Raw genomic sequence first — 11739 nt, forward strand, 5'->3', positions numbered from 1 at the left:
TTGTTCTGTTAATATAATTTATAGTGAAGTCTTTCATTTATCGGCCCTTTATTTCCTTCATGTCACAATAAAGCACATCCTTATGAAGAAATGTTGCTTGTCCTGTCCGTTGAGCTTTTTTTTTTATCAAACCTTTCTGAGCATGCAGTGGTGAGGACATATCTGAGAACAATCTCATCTCTTATGAAATGTTACCTCATACCACAAATAAGCTGAAGGTTTGTGTTGACTTTAATGACCCTGTGAGGAACTGATGTCATTTAGTGGACATTTATGTTCAGTACATGAAGTGTTTTAAAGCAACAGATCTCATCCTGCTTTTTAAATGTAAGTCTGAGTCTGCCAGCTACCCCATGGTAGGAAGCGGTGTCAGGTACTGTTGACAAAGTGTTGGGGATCAGTGTTGTTGCCGATGGTCTCGTTTGTTTTTGTACGTCATAAAGAGGCATTACTGGTAAATTAGTCTGTTTCATAACTGGCCAAAAACTCCTCACAGGGGCTTCAAACTGAGGTAGACAACTTTAGAAAATTTAAGAAAAGGAAGTATTCAAGCTGAGAATTTGAATTCAGATGTCAGGTTTTTATTGGTTAAAAGAAAAAGTGCATTTCAAATGTCTTCCACTATTGTCCTCTTTGTCCACTTTAAAGCACAGCAGCAAACCAACACATCTTATGTGGGCATTAAGAATCTTTTTAAAGAGTGTTTCCTTTTAGATGGAGATTCAGTATTCACTTTTATTATTGGTCCTATTAGCAGCTAAGTGCTCCACCGTGTTCAATAGCTAGCTGCTAATGCTGTTTGCGTTGTTCTTGGGTAATGTAGAGTGTTTTTAAAGTTTTCAATTCCCTGCATCCAGAAAAACTCGGAAAAATCTAATGAGCTAAAGTAAAACTGCAGTGTGTTTATCACCCATGTGGTAACATGATGTAATGTAAACATAAAACATGACGTCATGTTTCTATGAAAATGACGATGTCAGCATTAATCATGTGGCATTAGATATTGTTACTTTAGACAAAGACCGTCAAGCCTTTCAACTGACTGTTTACCTTTGAATTGTGCCTTCATGTTCATCACCTCCTTGACTTCCTTCTGATTGTTGGACTCGCGCTGTGTTTACTAAAGGTGTTTCCATCCAAAGGTCACCAGGTAAAGACTAGGCCCCAAACAGGTTTCTGTCTATCCTGTTTGCATAAATAAAGTTCTTAATGACCGTTTGTATGCACTGCACACACAATTATATGTAGGCTATGAGAACAATATAGCTGCATTGTTTCACTTGGTACTACTGGAAGAGATGCCTGAGGATTAATGGGAAAGAGTTCTGATGATGCAAAGCTGATAGACTTGAGATGATTGAAACAGTGAACAGAAGGAAGTGCAGAAAAAGATCAGGACAGGTGTTTGTGTTTAAAAATTTAATCATCTCGATTTACAAAAAGATAAAGTCCTGATGACGTCACATAAAAAATAATGATTCATTGACTGATATTGCTACTGATGAAGACAAAGCACATCCTTGTTTATGATGTTGGCTACTGATTCTACCGATTCAGAAAAAGGTCATTTGGATAAAAAGATTGAAAGAGACAAAAACACTGATTGACTATAAATGCTTTAGTCGTACTGCCATCGCAAACTAAACAACACTCATACAACTCGTACAAACTGAATCGTACTATTTGTTTTGAGCATTAATAAATGATAGCATGTGTAGAATTTGCATGCACACAAAAGTTGAGATGGAAATCTTTGTCTACTGACTCTACGGTGCCTTGATAAGAATGTTTTAGAGCCGCTGCTCAAACTACTGGAATGAAGCCAATAAGTTAATCATGGACTAACACTAAAAAGCTTTAAAAAAAAAAAAAAGGAAAAAAAGAGGGCATTAAATCAAACCAGCTGCAAAATGGCTGTGCTATGGAGAGAGGCTTCCTGCAGAGAGCCTGTGATGTCTTACTCTGCATCGAGGACCATGATGTGTACGAAGAGTCCAGCTGAGGGGAGCAGGTCTCCATTCTTGTTGAGCAGAGGAACATGTCTGTACCCTGTGTAAGAGCACAAAAGTGTGTGTGCAATCAGAGACAGAGAATATGAAGAGCTCTTTGTGCGGGGGGGTGAATTGAATTCTCTATGTAAGCTCTGAAAAGAGACGGCTCCTGTTTCTGTGTCAAAACAAAGACCTGTCAGTGATTTCTGCTATCTGGTTACAGAGAGGGAAAACTATCCTGATAAATCCTTGAAATATCCACTATGAGTCACAGAACTTACCCATTTTTAAGCTGTTAAAAGGAAGTGTGTACTGTCCAACAAACTCATTGGATGACGTCAAGTCGTGGTCTTCAACGGAGAAGCGCACTAGAGCGAGATCCGGCACGTACACGTCAAACTGAAAGTTTTGGTTCCATGTTGGGTTAAAACCTTTCACAGAAGAGAAAAAGATTTGCTGTTTGTACTAGCATACATCACAAGGTGCTTAAAAGCCTTTCCAACATTCAGACTGCACAAAAAACATGTTTACATCCAGGAACAAACAAAAAAAATTGGCTTCTACTTTTTTTCTTCATTTGTGCACATTGTACGGGATTGAATTATGAAGCTTAATATTCACTCATCAATAACTGATATTTGTCAGGAGGCTTTAAGCCCACCTCACTTCACTCCTTTTATATTTTCTAGATGATTAAGATTCAGGTTTAGACGTTATTTTTTAATATGGTGACTGCCATCACTGGGCTTCATGGCGCCTTTTCAGGAACCAATGAGACTACGTCCATTATTATTCAGTCTATGATAATTACAGGTGTGAGCTTTTACACCTTAAAGAGCGATACACAGGGTAAGCAGAGCCGGAGTTTTCCCTGTAAACCTGTTGAGACTTGACCTAATCATACTTCATATTTCTACATTTCTACACAGTTTATTACTCTAAGTTATGTCCCACACTGACGTCAGATCATCACCCTCACTACTATGGGCAACATTTAAAGATGTGCGAGTGAATAAACACTATGTGCTAATTCTAAAAGCTTTTTTTAACATGTTTGAAAGGAACAGGTACCGTTGTTTTCCACTTCATTGGTCTCTTTCTCTGCATTATCAGCTGACACGCCGAACACCTCCACTTTAACAAGCGGGTCCAAGATGGAGGACTTCTTCTTGTTCACTTTGGGGAGCTGCTGGGCTGATATAATCTGAAGACAAGCAGAGGGAACATCGTGTTAGTAAATAGAGTTTCTTTACTGTCTAGAGAGAAGCAGATTTATAACAACAATCTATGGACTTAATATCGATAAAACACACACCATGATATGTAGCGTCTTGTGCTTCAGCCAGTCTCCCCGGGTCAGGGTGATGGGGTCAAACTCTGTGTTTACGTCCCTCATGTAGGGCGGTTTCAGGATGTAGCCGCTCTTTCCGTTAACTAGAAATCTGCCCTGATTCACATCCATGTCGGGGCAGGTTGTCTGGAAGTTTAAGGCCACTGAAAAAGTAGTGATGAGAACATGCAGTGACAACATTCATAAGCCACATGTAAAGACTTCAAAGTGGTGCATGTGAGAGCTTCTAGTTGTTTCTCTTTGTGTGACGTACCGATCTGACAGCCAGCGTTCCACAGAGGCACAGGGTTGTAGTTGGAGGAGTCGGTCCTGGAGCCGGCTGGATAGATGCGGCTCAGCTTCTCCACATTGTGATGGATGTAGGCGTTAGCTGCAGAGAACACAGGAACAGAGGTATCTATAGTGTTTCATTTCCTATCATCATAGCTAAGGGTACATTTAATGAACGATATGTTGCATATCTTTACAGTATTTGATTTTTGTACATTATATTTTTAGATCTGACAGATCAGAAATATTTAACCTTCATGCAAATCTGAAGAATAAGGTTTCAAATGATTTCTTAACCAAAACAAAAAGTCAAAACTGTACAAACATCATAATCACACGACTTCAAGAGGGAAGAAATGTTTAAATGAGGCTGTCCTGGACAGCCTTGTATTATAACTTCACAAGTAATCTAATGAGGACATGTTGGGTAGACACCAGTGAGTTATTTATTGAAGTCCCTGTGCATGTAACTTCGTGAGATAAATCACCGCAGTAAGTTCAGCCGGAAGTCGTCCTCACCAGACTCCTTGGCCAGGTCCATGGCCTTCCCCTCTTTGAAGGACGACATCTCGTAGAAGCTCAGGTTGTTCCTCGCGTCTTCGAAGCCGTGATAGTGGACGCTCTTACAGTAGATCACCATGTCAGACAGCGATTTAGCCAGTTTCAGCTTCTTCTTCTTCTTCTCCTGTATGTCACATAAACATTTAATCCGAGCGCCAAATGCCAAAAATGTCAGAACTGTGGTGATTTAAATGTTGTCCTTCTCACCTTTTTTTCCTCCTCCTCCTCCTCCTCTTCATCATTTGAATCTTCCTCCTCTGTGACGTCGGTGTCGTCGGCTGCCTCTGCCTCAGGAGCATACATGACTTCCAGTTTGTTTAACCTTTTCCCTTTGATCAGGAACTTTCCCTTCAGCTCCTGGAGGTATGTGAACACACACAAAAGCAAACTGTAGCTGTGCGAGCGGTTGGTAATTGAAGGCATCAGTCACGACGGTGCAAATATCTAAAGTGCCAATGAGGAAAAACACAAACCTCAGGAGAGGGGAAATCTTCAGGCATGCCTTCACCCAGGGGGGAGGTGATGAGAGCGCTGCCCAGGATGGAGCTCAGGTGGTGGGCCATGACTTCCTGCTGCTCCACACTGCAGTGATTCTCCAAGGAGATGATCACTGGGTATTCTGATGTCTGGGAGCAAAAACACAGGAAGACAAAAGCATTATTGGAAACTTTTTTTTAATATATATATATATATATATATACACACGGTATATTCCAGATGCAAATGAAAACAATGCCACAAAACGCACCTTGAAAGCGTACTCCTTGATGGCTTCAATGGCGTCTTTAAAGAGGATCTGGCTGGTGAGAGTGTAGCCGTGGTAGATCACGGGCTCATCGTCCGATCCGTCCCAGCAGTCGAGCTCAACGCAGCGGCAGCCCTTCAGCAGAGCCCTGACAGAGACGCAGTGAGCTTTAGAGCCAAGAGTGAAGGCTTTGTAAGGAGCCTAAAAGTTGTCTCTAGAAATCTCACATTTAAAGGAATCAATCATGTGTTATCATAGACGCTTCCAACTATACAGATCTGAACTCATATTACAAGATCTCCTCAGTGTCATTGGGCATTTTGCTCAGGTAAAAGGTCTGCACCTCGTGCTGCTTCTTTACTCAGAGAACAAAAGAACAACAGCAAGGTCATTGCACAATTTGTATGGAAGACAAAACATCCTTAAAAGGTCTGAACCTCCATAAAACAAAAAGAGCTGCTGACTGCAACAGAAACGCTGAATAAAGATTTTACATTTAAAGGAGTTATTCCAAAACTGCTCAGCTCATGGCACACATCAGGATGGGCTTCTGCTAGCTTCCTTTTTATAATACGAATGGTAGTCATATTTATTCATAGAGCATGATTCTAAACTCTTCTTTCAAAGTGCTTTTAAATAAAAACAAATGTGTTAGAAGCTGATATTTAAAGTGGTAATCACCTGCTTTTACAACTTGCTGTTAGTTCACAGTCAGAGCTGAATCATCTATAGATGTCTCACCAATCAAAAGTTCAATCAACCAAGGCCATTCACATGAAATCAGTCTTTCCAACACAATAGGCTCCTCCAACCACTGCAAGCTTGGCATCTGGTAGCTTTAGCTCAGTCGTTGCAGATGTCAGATGACTAAAATCTTTTATCTGGTTTATAATGAAGTTTTAAATTATGTTAAATCGACACTTTCAGAAAACAGTATTTCTCCTTGTTGAGGACAGATTACTGTGCATTTAACCCGCTCTGAGGCCCGACAGTATTTAGGACAAAAAGCTGCCCGGAGTATCTGCAGAATCGAGACTGCTTGGACTCTATCACTATGTTTGAAACGACAGCAGCTGAATTGAAGAGTTGAAGGACAGATTCTGGTAGCTAGGGGAAAGCTGATGTTACTTGATGTATGCCTCCGTGCTGCTGGGCCCTTTGAGCTGGTCCTCCATCAGGTAGGTGTTGTGTGAGGAGGAGATGAAGTAGTGGCTGAGCGGCTGGCTCATGTCCTGGTATAACTCTCTGTGATCCGGGTTGAGCACCAAGGCCTCTGGATGGTGCAGGTACATGAGGAAGCCATCTTTGGACAGCAGCTTGTTCTGCTTGGCTGGAACAAAACAAACGTGCAAAGGCAGAATGAAGAAGTGAGCATTGAGTAATTATTTACCCTCAGCAAAGTGTTGCATATCTACTCTGTTGTCTTTTTACAACATTTGTTTATTTCATATTGGCATCAAATAAATGAGCAGTAAATAATTTATATTCGAGAGTTCTAGGTAATTAAAAATAATATAAAAGTCCTGAGCTTGTATACAGAGATGCAAAACATTTACTGACACATGACGTCTTATACAAAAGCAGCAGTGACACTAATCGGACTCCGACCATTGTATCCTACAAGTAGTGATCTTTGAGGTTCATATTTATAGGATCATCAGAAGGCCTGAGTGTAAATGATGAGCTGGTGTTAAAGCAGGATATTTGATTTGGAAACTGCTAAAAAGGAATCTGTCCTCCTTTGTCATGCTGTGCTCTGTAGTGGCATAATTATGATCAGTCAGTCAAAACAAATCCCCTTCATCTAAACTACCAGCATGTTTAGCAATTACCCAGTATTAGATGACATGGACTTTCTTGCTGTGGCATCTAAAGTATCAGTAGTAGTATCAGGATCTTCAAAGTTAAAGATTCTGGTTTAGGGACAACCCTCTTCTGGATAAGGTTTCTGCACTCTCAAATCTCTTTGGACTGAGTCAGTGTTCTGAAGATTGGCCAACAAACATCGTAACAAAATGATTAAAATAAATAAATAATAAAGCTTAAAGAGAAGAGCTAGAGAATGACAGACATAAAGCGCAGGCGTTTTTTTCTCAAAGACACTGACCGTTTTCATCGGGCTCGTACTTCTCGATGATGCTGTGTGCGTCAGTAAGCGTGGCTTTCTCTCTCTGTTCCTTCATCAGGAAGTCCACCAGGTTCTCAGGACTCATGTAGCCTTTAGTTTTGGCGTACTCCCCGTAGATGACGTCGATCTCCTCGCGATGCGTCAGCAGGGCGTAGAAATGTTCAATCTCCTCTCCAGACAGGTACCCGGATTTAGACGCGTCACATTGCTGTACATGAGAATAATTCTCTATCATTATAACCTTGGCTTTCTATCAATAAGCCATATTTTTACTAATAAAGTGGCAGACGTTCAGGTGAAAACTTCTCATTAAAACTGACATCTTCTGATACCTCCTGAGTACATCTACTCATGATTTGAATTTTAAGGAATCCTTTACAATCTCACCTTGAAGAGCGTCTCTGCGTAGTCTTCATCCACCTCCATGTTGATCAGATGTAAGAAATCTTTGAGCTCCGACTCACTCAGCTTATTGTCTTCATTCTTGTCTGCTTTCCTCAGGCAGCTGTATATCCAGCTGGAAGGTTTTTAATGTAAGGAGCAGATATAACAAAGACGGGATGGGAATTGCCAAGTGTGTTACGGGACACAGAGGGTTTGATACGATGGAAAAGTATTGCATTACTTTTTGGGCAAAGAAATCAACATTTTACTCAATCAAAAAACTTAAACTTACTATCATAAAAAAATGAAAACATTGTTTTGGGAAAGAATACTAAATTGTTAAATATTATACTGCAATTGTAAAATGTCTCGAGAATCTTCTTACACCCCTACTTTTTTGTTCCTGTTCTTTTAAATGAGTTAACCAGTCAACCTGCAGAATCCTAACCCTGTCTGTAGTCCCTCCTGGCATGCGACTTTAAGGATACTGCTCCGTCTTCTGCTGATGGCTGAGGTTGTTCAAGCGCAACAACATTTTATCCAGACTTTTGACCCACATCTTGGCCTCCTCCTCAGAGCTGGCGATCAGGTCGAGGTTCTTACGATGACCCTTGAACATGATGGAGAAGCAGCGACTCTCCACCTGCTCCTCTGTGTTCTTCCTCAGGCCCTCTGACTGTCGACCCAACCGCACCGCTGAGATGTCCTCGAGGGAAACTGAAAACAGGAAAAGAGTTTCAAATAGTTTGAAACACTTTTCTTGCATCATTTACAGAAGGAATTGTGCAGGAAATAGAGCTCAGCCTGCTGACACAAAAGCATATCAGGTAACTTTAGTATCTTCAGGCATCACAGACCTGTCTGCATTGTAAACATAAATCTACTGTTTACAGATTACGTAGGTCACATTTCAAGTCGGTGTACATTTTCTACACAACACTGCTCCATGTATTTTCTTATTTTTGCTTTTCTTGGTGCCTACTTTATGTTTCATAACTTTAAGTTCCTATTATTAGCTGTAGTATCTGCACTTCGGTTTATTTTAAAGCACTTGAAACTACTCATCCTTCCAGTTCATAAGTACTACGATCATTTATACTCCCACGAACGGTTGCTAATATAATGTATGCAATAAATGAAGATGAGACACTTTAGTCATTTAACATGACTGAAGAAGTTTACGTTATTAAGTTTAACAGTTTATGAGACACCACTCCTCCAGTCACTATAAAAAAAATCACCATCTGAAAACACACACCCAGAAAACAAACCCTGCTATCAGGAACAATAAAGTGTGTGATAATAAAAAGGACTTTCGGACCAGACGGCCTCATATTTCATGACTATGATTCACTTTTATAATCCAGGAAGGTCTAAGGTTTTATCACAGACAAGTTTAGTTTCACAATTTAAGAAACAAAAATTAGGTTTGAAGCCTTTTTTAAGCCATGCAAAGAGAATAATATGGTATAAGATGCAAGTCCACCACAGAGCAGGAAAGATGTGTACATTGTTGGGGGGTTTTTTCTGGGTGGTCTCACACACATTCTGGTGGTTTGCTCGGAGAGCACTCACAGGTGTGTTTTCTCCAGAAGGTTTTCTTCGACTCATGCCACATGGTCTTGCAGTCCTCCTTGAGTTTGTAAAAGCGTGTCTTCTTCCAGGACGAGGAACGGACCTTGAGGAGGTCTCCCCCCTGCAACAGGAACTGGAGGTCCCGATCTCCCTCCATGCCTGGGAAAGAAACACAGTGAAACAATATGACACATTTAAACAACCAATTTCTGCATTTTCTCCCATTTCACAGGAACCCTGCTGGACGTGTGTCCCATGCATGCATCTTATCGGGATAGAAAATAGAAAGAGAATGACAAAAATCTCAGATTACACAAAAAAATGTGAAAGGTAAAACACATTTCTATCTATTTGCGATCCACGCTCTGCAGAAAACACGGTTGACCCTGTTTAACCCCTTCGGTAACATCTGTTACAAGACTTCGTTCAAATAAGTGCAATGCCGCCTACCTAGGAGCTTTAGGTTCGTTTGAATCACCTTCTCGCTGTTGGCATGGCGCTTTAATTCCTCAGATCTGCTGAGTTCAGGTTGTCTTTGCAGGCAATGCATGGTGCCCCGAGGTACCGACACGCTTCACTACCACCCTGCGTTCACAGCTGACCACGGTGCGCGAGGCAGGGCGTGAACCATCCCCACTCAAAGGTCCTCTGTCAGCTGATGACGCGTTAAACTCTCCTGACTAGTAAACATGAGCGCATGTCTCTGCAGAGGGAGGTGAGGTGCAACAAAACTGATATCCTATCCGTGTTACATGTAATTGTTTTAAAGCATTAGGCCTACACGTGATACATATATCAGGGGAAACAGCTGACAGGTTTAGGAGTGTTTCTCGTGGGAAAATTCACGCAAAAGGTTGTTAAAGTTGAAGGATTCTGCTACATCCAAACAACTAGTTGACTTCATATATCCTAACTCAAAAAAGGTGAACGTTAATGATGGTCATAAATGTATTCACAAACTTCCATGGCACTGCACATTGTAATGTGTTGATTGTCATGCTTCACATAGTTGCACAGTTTCCTTTTGAAAAATATAATTAATCTTCTTTTTAATATCCATGAGTGTACTTCAATGATTTGTGAACACAGAAGAAACTCCAAACATCCGAGGAGCACTTGAATGCAACCATTATTTTTTTTAAAGTAATGGGGGTTTTACGGTGCACTCATGTTGTGTCAGACATATCGGAAAAACGAGTGTCCGAGTTACAAAATGTGTCAAAATGTCAAAATGCGTTTAGTTAATGTTAAGATACTTGTATTAATTCACCTATTGCACTTCAACGTTTTGCGGAATTAGCCTATGATAACTTGTAACTGAGACATCCCACAGATGGTTGTTGCTGCTGTTACAATAGTTTGACTTTCCGAGCTACATTCGCAGTATCCGACAAAGTTAATTTAATGAGATTAAAGACACAATGATTTAGTTAACGCGAAATTATTAGATTTCTAAATGAAAGGAAAGGAAAATCCCGACTAAACAGATAATACTACATCTTCATGCATGCTGATGGAAATATAGACTCACTGGCTCCATCTAGTGGTGACTTCGCGGTACTGTCAGCTGCTGTGATTTGAATAAAGTTGACCAAGGACGAATATATCCTACAATTCTTATAAAATGGGAATGTTTAAAAACAAACAAAACCCTTGTTGAATGGGTTGATTTAATCTCTGCTTTACGTGGGGCTGTTGACTGTTTTGGCTTGGGTTGTTTGTATTCGCCGCCAGGTGAAACTTGTCTGCGGATGGTAGGGACCACACCTTAGGTAGAGCAATCTAAGAAATGTATTCAGGTGATCTTAACCAAACACACTTAACTCAACAGAATAAATAACGTATGTCAGCGTTTAATTGCAAATTGTCAAATGTATGTGAAATTATTAATATTATCCCACTTTAATTTGCACAGTGCCTTGAGTTGATTATCCATAGTTTATTAATCCAAACAACGCGAAAACGCACTTGTTTCTTATACCCGTAAAAGTGTCTTACCTGTCCTCTTTTCGATGCCATTCGTTTCCATCCTTTCTAATTTGTAGAATATCTTCCTTTTTCATGCAGTATGTCCTCTCTTTTGGCGTTTCTGTTGATGCACCTTTTCATCTAAAGTTGCTGCCGCTTTCCATGTGCGCAATTTTGTTAAGGGTTTGAGATTGCTGAAAACCGATTGTAAGAAAGGACAACACACGTAAAGGCTGCAGCACAGGTGGGTTTCTCCTGGAGCTCTGATCTGTGTCACCTCCCTTGCTGGCTCCAAACCCGGTTTGACAAGCCTGCCATGCAGTCTGCTCTGCTGATGTCACAGCAGTCTAGGCTACACCTTAACACATGCTCAGGCTATCATGTGTGTGGTTGGTTAGCACTCTGTTGACTAAAAACACAGCATTCAAAGCATGGACTTTATTAGCTGGTCTTTGCACCCACAGCAAGAACAAAACAATGCTTCTTAAATCCACTTCAGGAAAAGTACGTGTGAAGAAACAGGGAGGGGACATTCCCCTGAGAAGCACCTTCAAGCCCCAAGACACTGTAATCAGATTTTATAATTACAGTTAATACAGACTGGAAATTTCCCGTAACTTTATAGAATTACCTTTGCTAAAAGCCTTTGTTAACTGCATGTTAATGTGCACACCTGTTTTTTTATACAAACCCAAGGTAAACATGATGAAGGAGGCTGAACAGCGGAGTTGGCTTGCTGCCTGTCTACATAGTTGACATTGAGTTT

The 11739-nt window shown here is 40.7% G+C and overlaps 1 protein-coding gene across 2 annotated transcripts; it reads right to left on the reverse strand.

The window, feature by feature from the left end:
* Window positions 1–1404: 1404 nt before the first annotated feature.
* LOC306826747 (1-phosphatidylinositol 4,5-bisphosphate phosphodiesterase delta-1-like) lies at window positions 1405–11390 on the reverse strand. Of its 2 annotated transcripts, none has more exons than XM_079348260.1 (15): window positions 11004–11390; window positions 9006–9164; window positions 7919–8147; window positions 7434–7563; window positions 7026–7254; window positions 6047–6248; window positions 4922–5066; window positions 4647–4799; window positions 4381–4530; window positions 4132–4297; window positions 3596–3712; window positions 3307–3485; window positions 3063–3195; window positions 2273–2422; window positions 1405–2049 (listed from the first exon to the last, which is right to left on the reverse strand). In XM_079348260.1, exons 1-15 carry the CDS (start codon window positions 11032–11034, stop codon window positions 1958–1960), a joined length of 2265 nt encoding a protein of 754 aa, XP_079204386.1. In that variant the 5' UTR covers window positions 11035–11390; the 3' UTR covers window positions 1405–1957. The 2 variants fall into 2 exon arrangements, with proteins under 2 accessions (XP_079204386.1, XP_079204385.1); XM_079348259.1 differs by lacking the exon at window positions 11004–11390 and adding an exon at window positions 9456–9621.
* Between the last annotated feature and the right edge of the window lie 349 nt (window positions 11391–11739).

Source organism: Symphodus melops (assembly GCF_947650265.1).
Source record: "Symphodus melops genome assembly, chromosome: 7".
NCBI lineage: Eukaryota > Metazoa > Chordata > Actinopteri > Labriformes > Labridae > Symphodus > Symphodus melops.

What these genes read in the sequence shown, in the direction of transcription:
- LOC306826747 (XM_079348259.1), bottom strand. Translation starts at nt 9,555, where the DNA reads ATGCATTGCCTGCAAAGACAACCTGAACTCAGCAGATCTGAGGAATTA. An exon ending in AGGAGGAGGAGGAAAAAAAG is followed by an intron (nt 4,298 to 4,380) that starts GTGAGAAGGACA and finishes TGTGACATACAG; the next exon opens with GAGAAGAAGAAGAAGAAGCT. An exon ending in GAACGCTGGCTGTCAGATCG is followed by an intron (nt 3,486 to 3,595) that starts GTACGTCACACA and finishes CTACTTTTTCAG; the next exon opens with TGGCCTTAAACTTCCAGACA.